The sequence below is a fragment of the Homalodisca vitripennis genome, chromosome 7 (genome assembly GCF_021130785.1).
Source record: "Homalodisca vitripennis isolate AUS2020 chromosome 7, UT_GWSS_2.1, whole genome shotgun sequence".
Taxonomy (NCBI): domain Eukaryota; kingdom Metazoa; phylum Arthropoda; class Insecta; order Hemiptera; family Cicadellidae; genus Homalodisca; species Homalodisca vitripennis.
In genome coordinates, this window is record NC_060213.1 from 138,792,500 (window position 1) to 138,805,657 (window position 13,158).

The 13,158-nt window shown below is 32.0% G+C and overlaps 1 protein-coding gene across 5 annotated transcripts in view; it reads left to right on the forward strand.

Moving 5' to 3' along the window:
• Positions 1-13,158, forward strand: part of LOC124366412 (cyclin-dependent kinase 12) — a 68,100-nt gene that overhangs the window by 39,878 nt on the left and 15,064 nt on the right. For all 5 annotated transcript variants that reach the window (XM_046822946.1, XM_046822944.1, XM_046822943.1 and 2 more), the window contains 7 exons: positions 169-332; positions 1,020-1,216; positions 2,239-2,443; positions 3,656-3,924; positions 5,156-5,311; positions 6,299-6,340; positions 9,159-9,298. In XM_046822946.1, coding sequence (XP_046678902.1) covers positions 169-332; positions 1,020-1,216; positions 2,239-2,443; positions 3,656-3,924; positions 5,156-5,311; positions 6,299-6,340; positions 9,159-9,298 — 1,173 coding nt within the window. The remainder of the gene's footprint in view (positions 1-168; positions 333-1,019; positions 1,217-2,238; positions 2,444-3,655; positions 3,925-5,155; positions 5,312-6,298; positions 6,341-9,158; positions 9,299-13,158) is intronic.

The following is a 13,158-nucleotide window of genomic DNA, read 5'->3' on the forward strand; positions in this document are numbered from 1 at the left end:
CAGTGTACAGTTTGCATAATATTTGTGGTTACATATAACGGTCTAAGACGCATATTAATAAGAAATTTGAAAATATTTATTTTGGGAATATTATCAAGAGTTTAGTGTATATGTTGCCTTATCTTCTGCATAGTATAAAAACAATAATTTGTTTTTCTCACTGAACAGGTGAGTTGGTAGCCCTGAAAAAGGTCAGGTTGGAAAATGAAAAAGAAGGTTTCCCGATCACAGCAGTTAGAGAGATCAAGATCCTTCGGCAGCTGAACCACAAGAACATTGTCAACCTGCGGGAAATCGTAACTGACAAATCGGACGCTCTGGATTTCAGAAAGGTTAGTGCAGTGTACAAAAGTTATTTTGTGCGAATAAAATACTTGGTGCTTTATATTTCAGCATAATATTGGAATAATATTTTATAACTGTAAATGTAATTATGCAACATATACATAATTGTGTTTTTGCAAATCATGATACATGGCCTTGTAACTTAGCTATATTGGAGGTAGGATTTTGAAAAAGAAAATTAGAATAGCTTTTTCGTAGTGTCTTACTGAATAACAAGAACGTACTCTTAATTGAGAAATAATAATAATTAATTAAATTAATTTAAAAATGGATAATTTTCTTCTCTAACAAAGTTTCTGCAATGTAATTAAAATGATTTTTTTTACTATTCCGTAAAACGTTAGTTTCTCAAATGTTTTGATTACCTTACAGCCAGAATATGCTGATTTATATCAACGATAAAATTCCAGTGACCTTTGAATTGTTCACTTGTCCAGTGCAAGTGAAATAGACGCTGTTTATTTTCCTGTACAACAGTCAGTTTGAAATTAAGTTAAATCTTACTTTTTAGATACTTACCTAACATGGTCATTGTTTTTATATAAAAGGTATTGTTCTGTAATAATTGCAGACCAATAATATAATGTATGACAATCCATTGTCAAAAACGTAGTTATCTCGCAAGTCTCGACTTATTTTTAACAGGCGTATTTATGCACAAACTTCCATTTCAGGACAAAGGCTCATTCTATCTAGTGTTTGAGTACATGGACCACGATCTTATGGGACTGCTTGAGTCAGGGATGGTGAACTTCAATGAGATGCACAACGCTTCCATCATGAAACAGCTGTTGGACGGCCTCAACTACTGCCACAAGAAGAACTTCCTCCATCGCGACATCAAGTGCAGCAACATCCTGATGAACAACAGGTTGGTGCAATCTTACACGATATACAGTTTCCGATCTCAGACAACGTAACGTATTTCACCAACAGAACGTATTTCCTTCTGTGTAAATAAAATCAAGTGTTGCAAGTAGCTACTAAAAAGTGTCACTAAAAATATAAATAATTAATTGCTGTAAACGATTGACAAAATTGTATTTCAAATGTCATTTATAAAATATTGTTTTAAAAATTACATAGGTTACAGTCAATTACTTTAAACTCTGTAATTTTATAGAATATATATATATATATATATATATATATATATATAAAAAAAAAAGAAAATCGTTACCACTCTAAATACTATATGTATTTATATGTTTAAAACATTTTTTTAAATATTTTCAGTATTAAATTTTCTAGTACATGGTGAAAAAGGTATAAATAAAATATAAGAAATATATAATACTACGATTCTTCTCTTTTATTGTAAAAAGAAAAATATAAATTTCGAGTTTTGATGAATGTATAAAAATTATGTTTTTACTGATATTAACTAAAAAAAATTCCTTTGGATTTTGCTGGTTCTAAATAGTTTTAAAAATACTACCACAAGCCAACAGCTAGCCATTCTGTGCTTGTGATTGATTTCCTGTAACTTGTGTCTTCCCTCTTTATATCATTCTCTATAAATGTCAAAACCTCTTTAAATGGTTCTTTTCTTTACGCCTGATCTCTTTCACCCCTTCTAGATCAGCTATCAAATTGTGGAATTCACCAAACACTTTTCTTTTTTTATTAATGGGATGCACCCAATATTTTTGTTTACAAACTGACTACAGCGGGACTGTCAGCAGCAATCCATGGTCACAAAATCACTGTTACACCAAGGTACACTAAATGCCATTGTATCAATTTTTCCCTGACGGAGGTTGAAACTCAACTTAAAGACGAGATGCAAACAAATTTGTCTGTCCATCCGCCGGATGGACGTTTGTGGTGTTAGGTCTAAATGCAGTGATGTAGTAGGGGGCTAGATTACAAGCATTGTTGTGATTGTCGCAGAGGAGAAGTGAAGCTGGCTGACTTCGGACTGGCGAGGCTGTACAATGCGGAGGATAGGCAGCGGCCGTACACCAACAAGGTGATAACTCTGTGGTATCGGCCGCCGGAACTACTGCTGGGGGAGGAGAGGTACGGGCCGGCCATCGATGTCTGGAGTTGTGGCTGTATCCTGGGCGAGCTCTTCCTCAAGAAACCTCTCTTCCAGGTCAGTGTTGTCCAGACACTAAGAAGTGAGATTGGACTATAGTTACACAGAAATACAGGATTAATTATTCCTCCTTCACACATTTAAGTATTGTCATTGGTTCTAAATATATCAATCAGTATTATTCTTTAACTATTTAAAAACACTTTTTAATTACTGAATAACACTTGTAATTTACTTTGTTTTCTGTTAGTTCTGAACCGATTAAGGAAGCAATTAATCTAGCCTGTCTAGGACAATGTTTGAATCGATTTTGGCCAAAATGCTTGTGTGTACAAAATATTAATAAAATGTGTTTGGATAGAGATAAATTAATCAATTTTTTAGGACATTTTAGTCTGTTTGGTTGCTCTACAGTAGTATTTGTTGCTTTCTCCAAATAATTCTTTATTTAATGTTTTTAGTATGTATTTACAAATTTTTAAGTAAGAAAACAAAAAATCAAAAGCAACTGTCAGTATTTTCTTACTCTTTTGACTATCTGTTACAATAATTTTTTTATTCAAAACAGCACAATGGTTTTTACACGGAAAACCAGTTTTTATTAGATGACTTACATAATAACAACACAATCAAAATTCACTTACAATTTTTCATTTTTTAGTGATTTTAAGACAAGCTCCTGAATTAGTTGTCTGGGATAAAACTGTTTGTTACATTCAACTGTTATTATTAAAATGATACACTTTTGTGTCCGTCTTTGAGTATCTTTGATATCTCAATATCACTGTCCAAGTATCTGTCTACTTCTGAAGTACGCAAATTGTCTTGTTCCATGAGGTAGCGGAAGAACTAAAAACTCATTCAACAACTATAACCATTTAAACACTAAACATGGAGAACAGGATATATAGAATGTATGCAGAACATAGAAGTGACGAAAATTCCATTGTGCAAACATAACGAATTGAAACAGAATAATTGCTTATAAGGATGCACGAGAATACAAAGCTACGATCTAGTGGAAAAAACAAACAAATACGTGAGCGTTAGTGTATAGAAAGCACGAGTGACGCTCAGGCAAGGTTATTCAGTCTTACTTGGCCGCAACAAGTGACGCTCGGGCAAGTTCCCCAATGGGTTAAGGTTTTTTTAAACAAACTCTTGAATTTAATTAATTTAAATGTAAATTGCTAAGAATGGTTAAATGTGAATAATTAATATTTAAACATTTATGCCATGAAATATATTGACTTCCACATTATGTCTTAGGCCAACGTGGAGATGATGCAATTGGAAATGATCTCGAGGCTGTGTGGAACGCCTACGCCCGCAGTGTGGCCAACTGTTATAGAGCTGCCTCTGTGGCACACTCTCAAACCCAAGAAGACGCACCGTCGCAGACTCCGTGAGGAGTTTATCTTCATGCCCTCATCAGCCCTAGATTTGCTGGACAAGATGCTGGAGCTGGATCCGGACAAGAGGATCACTGCGGAGCAAGCACTGAAGTCGGCCTGGCTCAAGAATGTCAACCCTGAGAGGTTAGTTTTGTTGCCAATATAAAGGATGTGCCAACAAAGTGCCTTGCTAAACTCAAAAATAACATAAATCTGCTATGCATATTTGCAGACGATTCAAATCTAATCATATCTGCCAAAATAGAAGCTAACTACATATTGGGATCTCTCAAAATTACATAACCTTTACATTGATAATAGACTGGTTTAAATACAGAAAAAACTTTTTCTTACAGTAAAAGACAAAATATTTTAAAGTCTTAATATCATAAATAACACAAAATACCTAAGTCTAATCGTAGACAAGAACCTTAGCTGGGATAGAACAGAAATCCATCTTATAAATTCTGGAATTCATGCCATTAAAATATTGTCTTTTTTATCCAGTTTATCAGTTATAAGATGGTTTTTAATATCATATTGCGTACGGAATAGGTTTGTATGGAGGATCTACGAACTAAAATTTAAATAAAATTCTTATATATATATATATATATATAAAAATCAAGAAAAATATGTTAGATGCTAGAATATTGGTTATTGTAATATTGACCATGTTCTCTAATCATCCCTCTCAATATGTAGTTGGATAAATTACGTGATCCTATATTGATTGAAGTTCTGGAAGCGACTAATTCCATTTAATTAAATTAAAGTGCCTTTGAGCTCACGCTGGAGACGGTTTACAACCAAAATATTGAATCCAATTTAGGAACTAAGAAGATAACATTCCAAAATTGAACTGTGAATAAGAAAATTTAGTAGTTGGTCTTTGTTGTAAATACGTTGGATATTACAATAACCAACAAATACGTTGGATATTACGATAACCACCATATTTTTCTTTTCTTTTAATCTTCATCTAAATCAAACTTAAGGTTAGGAAAGTTAGGTGCTTATAAAGTTATAGGTGACGGATTCTCCTGTTCATCGTAGATCTTATCTACTACAATTATGTAACGTTACGTGACAATAAATTTCTGATTCTGAAAGCAGTTTTTAAATCTAAAGAGGGTTTAATCTACGTTGGATCAACAAGATTTTAAATTGGAATATATATTCAATATTTTTTAAATTTTGAATTTTTATTTTGATATTTTTTACCAGTTCTAAAAATATTTTTTTTTTTTTGCTTTTCCAAAAAGGTTGCAGACTTTTGAAATGACTTTTTTTGTAATATTGTGAAGGTCTTGTAAGATTTACTCTTTAATGAAAGATTTTCTGTAACAATGGAATGATGGTGAGGATGTCATAGGATGGAAGCGCCCGAGTTGCCAACGTGGCAGGACTGTCATGAACTGTGGAGCAAGAAACGTAGACGGCAGATACGGGAGGCGGAGATGGCCGGCAAGAACAAGATGCAGACTAGGATGCCACCTTTCGATGATTGTATGGATAACGCCGGGGGAGGGTTAGTTGAATATTTTCACTCTACTGGTTTTGTCTCGTATGTATTCTCTTTTGTTTTTAGGTAGGCTGTAGTGTTTGAACAAAACCTTTAGAAATTTGTTTGAAAAAATCCTTAGAAATCTAGCTGTCTCGATAACCGAATAGAATTTATTTTTACAAAACTCAATTCAATCTTATTCCATTTTGGAACAGAATATCTTAGAAAAAGTTTCAACAAGTTTGGTTTGATGAGTTGTATGTTTCCTTATTATTTGTTTTATTGTGTAGAAGAAAGATATTACCGTATTTATAAAAGTGTTTGATTGATTTCTCTTTATTTTTCAAAATATTAAATATTTATGTAATGCTGAAGTAATGTGAGTAGTTTTGAAGAGTGAATGTTCAAGTTTGTTCAATAATTATTATGTATCACACAAGATGTGCATGTAAGTTTTAAAATTGTAACGATTGGATATTGTGAGGTTTTTATTTCCTATTATTTTTATTCTATTTTATTTGTAGGCATTTAATGTTCTTTTCTTACTTTATTTATTTTTTCCAAAATGTGTTGTCCCAAAACTTTGTTTTTGCCATTATTATGTGTAATACGAAACAGACTGCAGAATATTACAACACAATTTAAATTCTGAGATACCTAATTTTACATTACAAATATGATAATAGTTCAAAAAAAATAATTATGTTCTTCATGGTTTTCATTATGTTAAATATTAATGGATATTAGAACACTATTAGTGTACTTTAAATATAGGACAGTTTGGACATAAACCCGTTCACATTTTTACATAATTTTCTAATTATATTAACTAATACGGGTTATAAATTTAATTTGACATTTTTATTAATTGAGAACTACTGCTATTATTTATTATTTGAATGAGTATGAATATATGTTTGTGTTTGCCTTTATTTTAGAATATTTTTGTTGTTTTTGTATTTAGTATTGATTTTGTTTTGTTCTTGCTATGCATTATTATTGTGTTTTCAGATCCTCTTGCTCACCCCTACAGAAAAGGATACTAGGAGACAGGTATTTTATATGTTATTTTGTGTTAGTTGTTTCATGAGTTAGATGTTTATTTTTAAAATTAATGAGTGTAAACTACCATATACGTGCTGATGTATATTAAGTTGGTTTGTGGATTGAGAGTAAAGCAAAATTAGTGTGTTGCACCTGATTATTGATGTGCTAATCAGCTGTTCAAACCAAACCAAAATACTCATAAGATTAGCATTGGAATGTAATAAACTTGTGAGTCAAAGCCCTATAGTCGGTTTAAATCGACAAAGTTGATACCAGATATGTATAAAATTAAAACAGTTTTGTATACCTAAAACCGCCATATAAAAATCAGGAAATTCTTTTATAATTTATGTATTTATCAAAAATAATATTCCAGAGTAGAAAAAGCCCTAGAGAAGAAAACTGGGTGTAAAAATCAGTATTACTCAACAAAATGCTTGTTAATTGATGATTAGGATTAAATCATACTTGGGCTAAATAAAAGCTATTAGGATTCGAAATTTGAGAATCGGACAGCCAATAGCTTTAAGATTTGGAATTGGATTTGAGATTTGAAAATTCCGGATTTGACCACCACTAGTTGCAGCATTGATTCTCAAGAATCATACTGTTAGTCTGCAGGCTTAGAGTAATAATGTAATACAACCTATTTGAAATTAAATAAACAAAGTTTTTACTTGTCTATTGCTTGGTAAATTAAGTTATATTATAATGATCCGTAAACTGAACACAGTATTTCCATTGGTTGGTTGATAACAATTTGGTGCAACAGCGTTGATGAAAATTATTTGAGATCCATCGATTTTAAAGTAAATAATAAATAATTTCATAACAGGCAATTATTTTGTTACTCTTTAGTAATTGAAGTAACCTCAATCCCATTTTCAATTTTATTCAAGACTATTCTTGGAAAACGAGTATTTGGAAAGTAGAATATCTGTGTCCAGCCTAAGGTAAAACTGGGTAAAAGGTTAAGTCGGTCACTAATTAAATTGTTGTTGTGTCTGCTTTTTGATGCATAACTTAAGTTCCGATGTGCTCCCCTTGTAACTTTACTTAAGCGGAGCCTGTATAGATGATGATATAAAAGAGTGTGCAAGCAATTTGATTTTCTCAATTGTTAAAATTGAATAAAATCTCAAGAAAGCACATTAGGTGATATACTGTTTGATAATCATAATTTCCAAATATTAGTATTAGAAATAGAACACAAAAGTAAAAATAATTCTAAGTTTTTGTGTTAAAAGGAGTTAAAAATCTGTGTTTTAACACAGTTTTGATAGGACAGTCAGAGCAAGCCTACCTTTACCAGATTGGAAGGTTGTTCCTCTTTTTTTACATAAATACATCACTATTTTTATTTTAATAAAACAACAGTTGCAATTAGTAATTTTGGTCCTTGTTTTACTCTACGTGAAGAAGAGGGCCTTTCTTAGTGTCTAATAAAGGTAAGCTTGCTCTTCCATTGCCATGTTCAAACTAAATCCAGTCATTTGATCGATTCCTTACTCATGTCCGAGTTCAACAGTATAACACCAAATGTTTCCGTTTTACTGTGGAAGCCATCTTTAGTCAAGAGATTTTAAACCAAAACTAATGCAATCTTTTGACTGTATGTAGATGGCTGTACACAATTAGGCCAAAATATTTCGAGAATTTAATTGTGCGACCAACATTTTGTTGCGTCGTGAACAGAAAGACTGTTGGTGTTAGATTATTTTAATTTGTAAATGTTTGTTGGTTGAAGATTATAAGTGTTTTATTAAAATACGAGGATTATAATTTTAAACTTCAAGTGCCAGAATAGAATTACTTAGGTGTACTCTGTGATATATTTTGAAATTAATTTGTTAAACATTGTGCTTTGATATTTATTTGAATTTTTATTTACGTAAAATGTGAGTGTTGTCTTTTGTATGTACTACTCATCTATTTATTTGCTTTTTATATCTTGCCACATCTTTTATTTTCAACACACACTCTAGGCATCAGTCATAGTGGCACCATATAATGATTTAACATCTCTTGATACTGTCACGTCACTCGTTTTAACTGTAGCAGGTCCATTATTGCTACAAAATTATTAACTGTAGCAGGTCCATTATTGCTACAAAATTATTAACTTTAACAGGTCCATTATTGCTACAAAATTATTAACTTTAACAGGTCCATTATTGCTACAAAATTATTAACTGTACCAGGTCCATTATTGCTACAAAATTATTAACTGTACCAGGTTCATTATATTGCTACAAAATTATTAACTTTAACAGGTCCATTATTGCTGCAAAATTATTAACTGTACCAGGTTCATTATATTGCTACAAAATTATTAACTTTAACAGGTCCATTATTGCTACAAAATTATTAACTGTACCAGGTCTATTATTGCTACAAAATTATTAACTGTACCAGGTCTATTATTGCTACAAAATTATTAACTGTACCAGGTCCATTATTGCTACAAAATTATTAACTGTACCAGGTCCAATATATTGCTACATAATTAATTTTAATTTTTGAATGATTATGTTTGACGAACTATATTGGACAGATCTAAAAATCAAAATAATTCTTTGAACATTAAAAAGCAATAGAAGTAATTGGTTTACAGGATTACCAAACTTCCAAATTTTTTAAATTAATGTTTCATGATCTGTATGTTTTACTATTAATTGAAGACCACAATTCCTTATATTTCATATACTGAGTATTATATGTTAGATACATAGTGCAAGTTAAAAGTTGACAGAGTAAAAGCATCTTCTGTTAAACCGCACACAGCCTGTAAAACTGCCGACTTAAGAGGTTGTTGGTTGCACAGCTCATCTAAGGCGCTGAAGATGGAGGCGGGGTTCATGAGTCGGGAGATGTCCTACCACGCACCGGTCGGACCGGCGGCCATGTTGGACTCCCCCCTGGAGACGACCACACCTCCACAGCCGGCCTCCCGGACGAATGCAGGTCAGTTTTATGTTTTACTTGTATCCTCTTCCTCTGTACTCAACGCCTTAACGAGTTTAGGGTAAATGTGTTGGTGACGTGTTAATCCGTTTTATTTTGATCCGTGACGGGTGACAATTCGACTAGCTGGGTAGACGGTGAAATAAATAACAGTACATAGTTCACTGTTTCGCTGCCAGATGGTGTGGGCATGCTGAATGGCTTACATTGAGATGTGTAGTTTGCTCGAAGCATAACGTGCACCAAGAACGTGTTACCTGTGCAGTGATTGTTACGTACGTTTGTTCGTGGTCTTTTTTCCTTCTCGGTTTTCCGTAAGAAATAAAACTACTAAAACCGGTACATTTTCACAAACAATTGTGTGTATATAAATTATTTAAGGTCTGAAAAAGTGTACCTTGATATTTAAATTTAAAGGACCTTTTTAAAATTCAGCAAAAATAAATCAGTAAAAAACTTGCTTTTTGTGCACATTTTTAGGTTAAAAAATAATTGCTTTGTATTCTTTTGTTATTAAAATGTACCATTAAGTGAAAATATTTAATTTTAAAACAATAAGCACTTTTTGTTTATTTTTGTCATTTTTAACCCTTAGCGAGCCACAAATAAATAACCAAAACTACTCCTAAGAGCCATACACCTTAAAAATAAAAAAATTCCCACATACCAAAACCAATTTTTTTTTATAATTCTTATAACATAACAGGTAAAAAAACGACAAAATATTTTTTTCCACTCTTTGTTGTTAATTTACAGCCAAAAAATGGTAAAATCATAATTTCACTGAAAAAATTTAATTTTGACATTCTATGTCTTTCATATATAAAATTAATAATAGTTGAACACAATTATTGTTATATTTTACAAAAAACAAGCATATAGTAATTTGTATTTAGAGAAAATATAAAGAATATAGTAAAAATTTATATATATACAAATTAAATAAAATCAATGAACTATAAAAAAAATTTGACAATAAAGCCCTACATCACGATAATAATACATAAACTACACTGCAAATTGATTAAAAATATTGATTAACATCAAAATTGAAAAGATAAATACGCGGATCGTAAATGGAAGGGCGAATAAACATCTAACCTCACGGAAGGCTACAGGCGGACTGAGCGCGCATCAGTAGACGTCGTTGGCTCTGCGGGAGGTTATGAACATCCGGCCGCCCACTATTTTGTCGATCGAACAAGAGCCGTCACCTTCAAAATAGACACGAACGATTGTCTCTTGTTTAGATAAACCTTGTTTGACAGTTTTTACTAAGTTTGTTACCCAGAAATGCTTTTAAATAATATTAAAATAAAAAATTGATTTTGCGTCAGTGGACGTCGTTGGCTTTTAGCGCTAGTTTAGGCATGACGTCTAGTAACGTCATTGGCTCCCTAAGGGTTAATAAGGGTTATAATGAAGCAAAGCCAGATTGGTTTCTGATATTGCCTTTATCTCTCTTCAGCTCTTCTCTGCTTTAAAATAAAGATAAACTGTTTCAGTTGTTTTTTCCTCAATATTTAAACTCTTGTTCTGTATTTAAACAAAGTTCTGTACTGTCACTTTATCTAACAGTAGGTTTGGCATAAAATGTCTCAGACACATAATTGGGAAATTTTATATTTCTGTTAAATAATAATAAATTACTAAATGTGATCATTGCATCATAATTTTCAGGTTAACATGTTAACTGATGACTCCATACATTACGTTTTAGTGGTAGAGTGCCAAGTTTTTTAACATTCTTGTAACTTGGGTTTTATTCTATTTACCTCAATCTTTTGAATAGCCTTAAGCTGTTTCAGTGATGCACTTTTAATGTCATTATGCTTGTAAACGATGGTCCGTAAAGGTTCTCTTTATTTTTGGAAATAAAAAAGTCACACGGAGTCGTGTTTGGAGAATATGGAGGCAGGGGGCATCATGACAGTACTGTTTTTTGCCAAAAATTCATGAGCAAGCAATGAAGTGTTAGATGGTGCGCATTATCATGGTGCAAAAGCTATTGTTTGCCACAATTTTTTTTTTTACTTCACGAAAACTGTGTTGAACTTGCATATAGTACTTCTTATTAACCATTTGACCTTGTGGCAAGAATTCATGGTGCAATGTTATTAAAATTGAAGAACCAGTGAGCATAACCTTCATGTTCAACGGGACTTATCGAGCCCTTTTTTTCGGTCTTGGCAATGATCCTGAATGCCTTTTCTGGAATGATTGAACCTTAGCTTTGACGTAATATCCATAAACCCATGTTTCGTCACCAGTTATAACATATTTCAGTCATTCTGCATCGTCTTGATCTCTTTTAGTAACTCCCAACCAACATCCATTCGCCACTGTTTTTGTTCAAAATTTAACAACACAACAATTTGAATAAATTTTGCTGTCATAAATTTCAAACTCAAAACATTCTAAAATATTTCATGGTCATGAGCCAATTGGTGTGCCAACATCATCAGCAACTTCTCTGATCGTAATATGGTGAACATTCATAACTGTTTTTCCACATTTTCAACTAAACTGTTGTTGATGTGCTTGGGCATCTTCACGGCCATTTTTGAATTGTTTATACCACTTGTAAAACCTTTTTTTACTCATAGCAGGCTCACCATAGCCCTTTGTTAACATTTCTCACACTTTGTTACACTTTAACACTTTGAGTGCTGGCCCTAAATAACATGCAACTCTGTAGAATGCTGGGCATTTTTGGTGGTTTTCACAAATTTATTAAAAAAAAAGTATTTAAGATATAAGAAAAATATTTACATGCCTTAATTTAGCTTACTTTCATCTTTATTTTAACGTGAGATTGTTAGTGTTTTTTTAAAAAACTACACATAAAAACTTTTTTTTGAAAAACATATATTTAAAAAAAAAATATATATATTTTTTGAGACAGTTTTTTTATCTAAAAAACTAAACTAAGCATATATACTATTATTTACAATGACCCATTTACAAATATAAACTGTCCTTTGAATAATACAAATCATGTTTTTATGTTTTGTAGTTTTTTGACAAAAAAAACTATGCTGACATGTTGATGCGTCGGCATTACTTTCGCCGTCAGTACTGTTTTCAGCATCTGTAACATAATAATATACCGTGTAAAATATGAGTATATTTTCATTTTATTCATATGAATAGGGTATTAGTTGAATAAAGTTAATTTATTTTAATACAAATTATAGTTTGATTCACGAAAACAATAACATAACGAAACTTTTAGACTGATGTTTATATAGACTTATTCTTACCTGAAATATGTGTCTCATCTTCTTCCATGAAATCAGGATCGATGTCAGAATCGTCAAAAATACTATCAACACCAATAAAACTATCTTCATCTAATACATCACTGATCGCAACCGTCGTTCAAGCTGCGATAAGCCATGATTGCGACATCGACTGCCGGCTGCAACGAACGTCACGTCAACGGCACGTAAACAATGCGACCGAAGTCGCTTTGTCATTAAGCTCATTCAATACATCTGACGCTTTCTAGCGGTTAATTGTGTTACTAAAAACCCAAATAACATTGTAGAGTAGGCAAAACCCGTTTAAATACGGACAATGTAATATAATATCAATTGAAATGACAACCACGTAAAACTACGGGATTAGCATTCTTCGGAAGTTTCGCTGTTCCGTAAAATTACGGGATTAGCACTCTAAGTGTTAACAAAATTTGATAAATTCTCTGACCTGTTTTTTTTTTTTTTTTTTTTTTAACAAATGAAAATCGCTGAGGTCTTAAAACACGTCTAACGTTGGCTGTCAGTGAAAAAGTGAACAACAAATACAGCTTGACATTTTATTATACTTCAGGAGCATAAGTACCAACATAGTAAAAA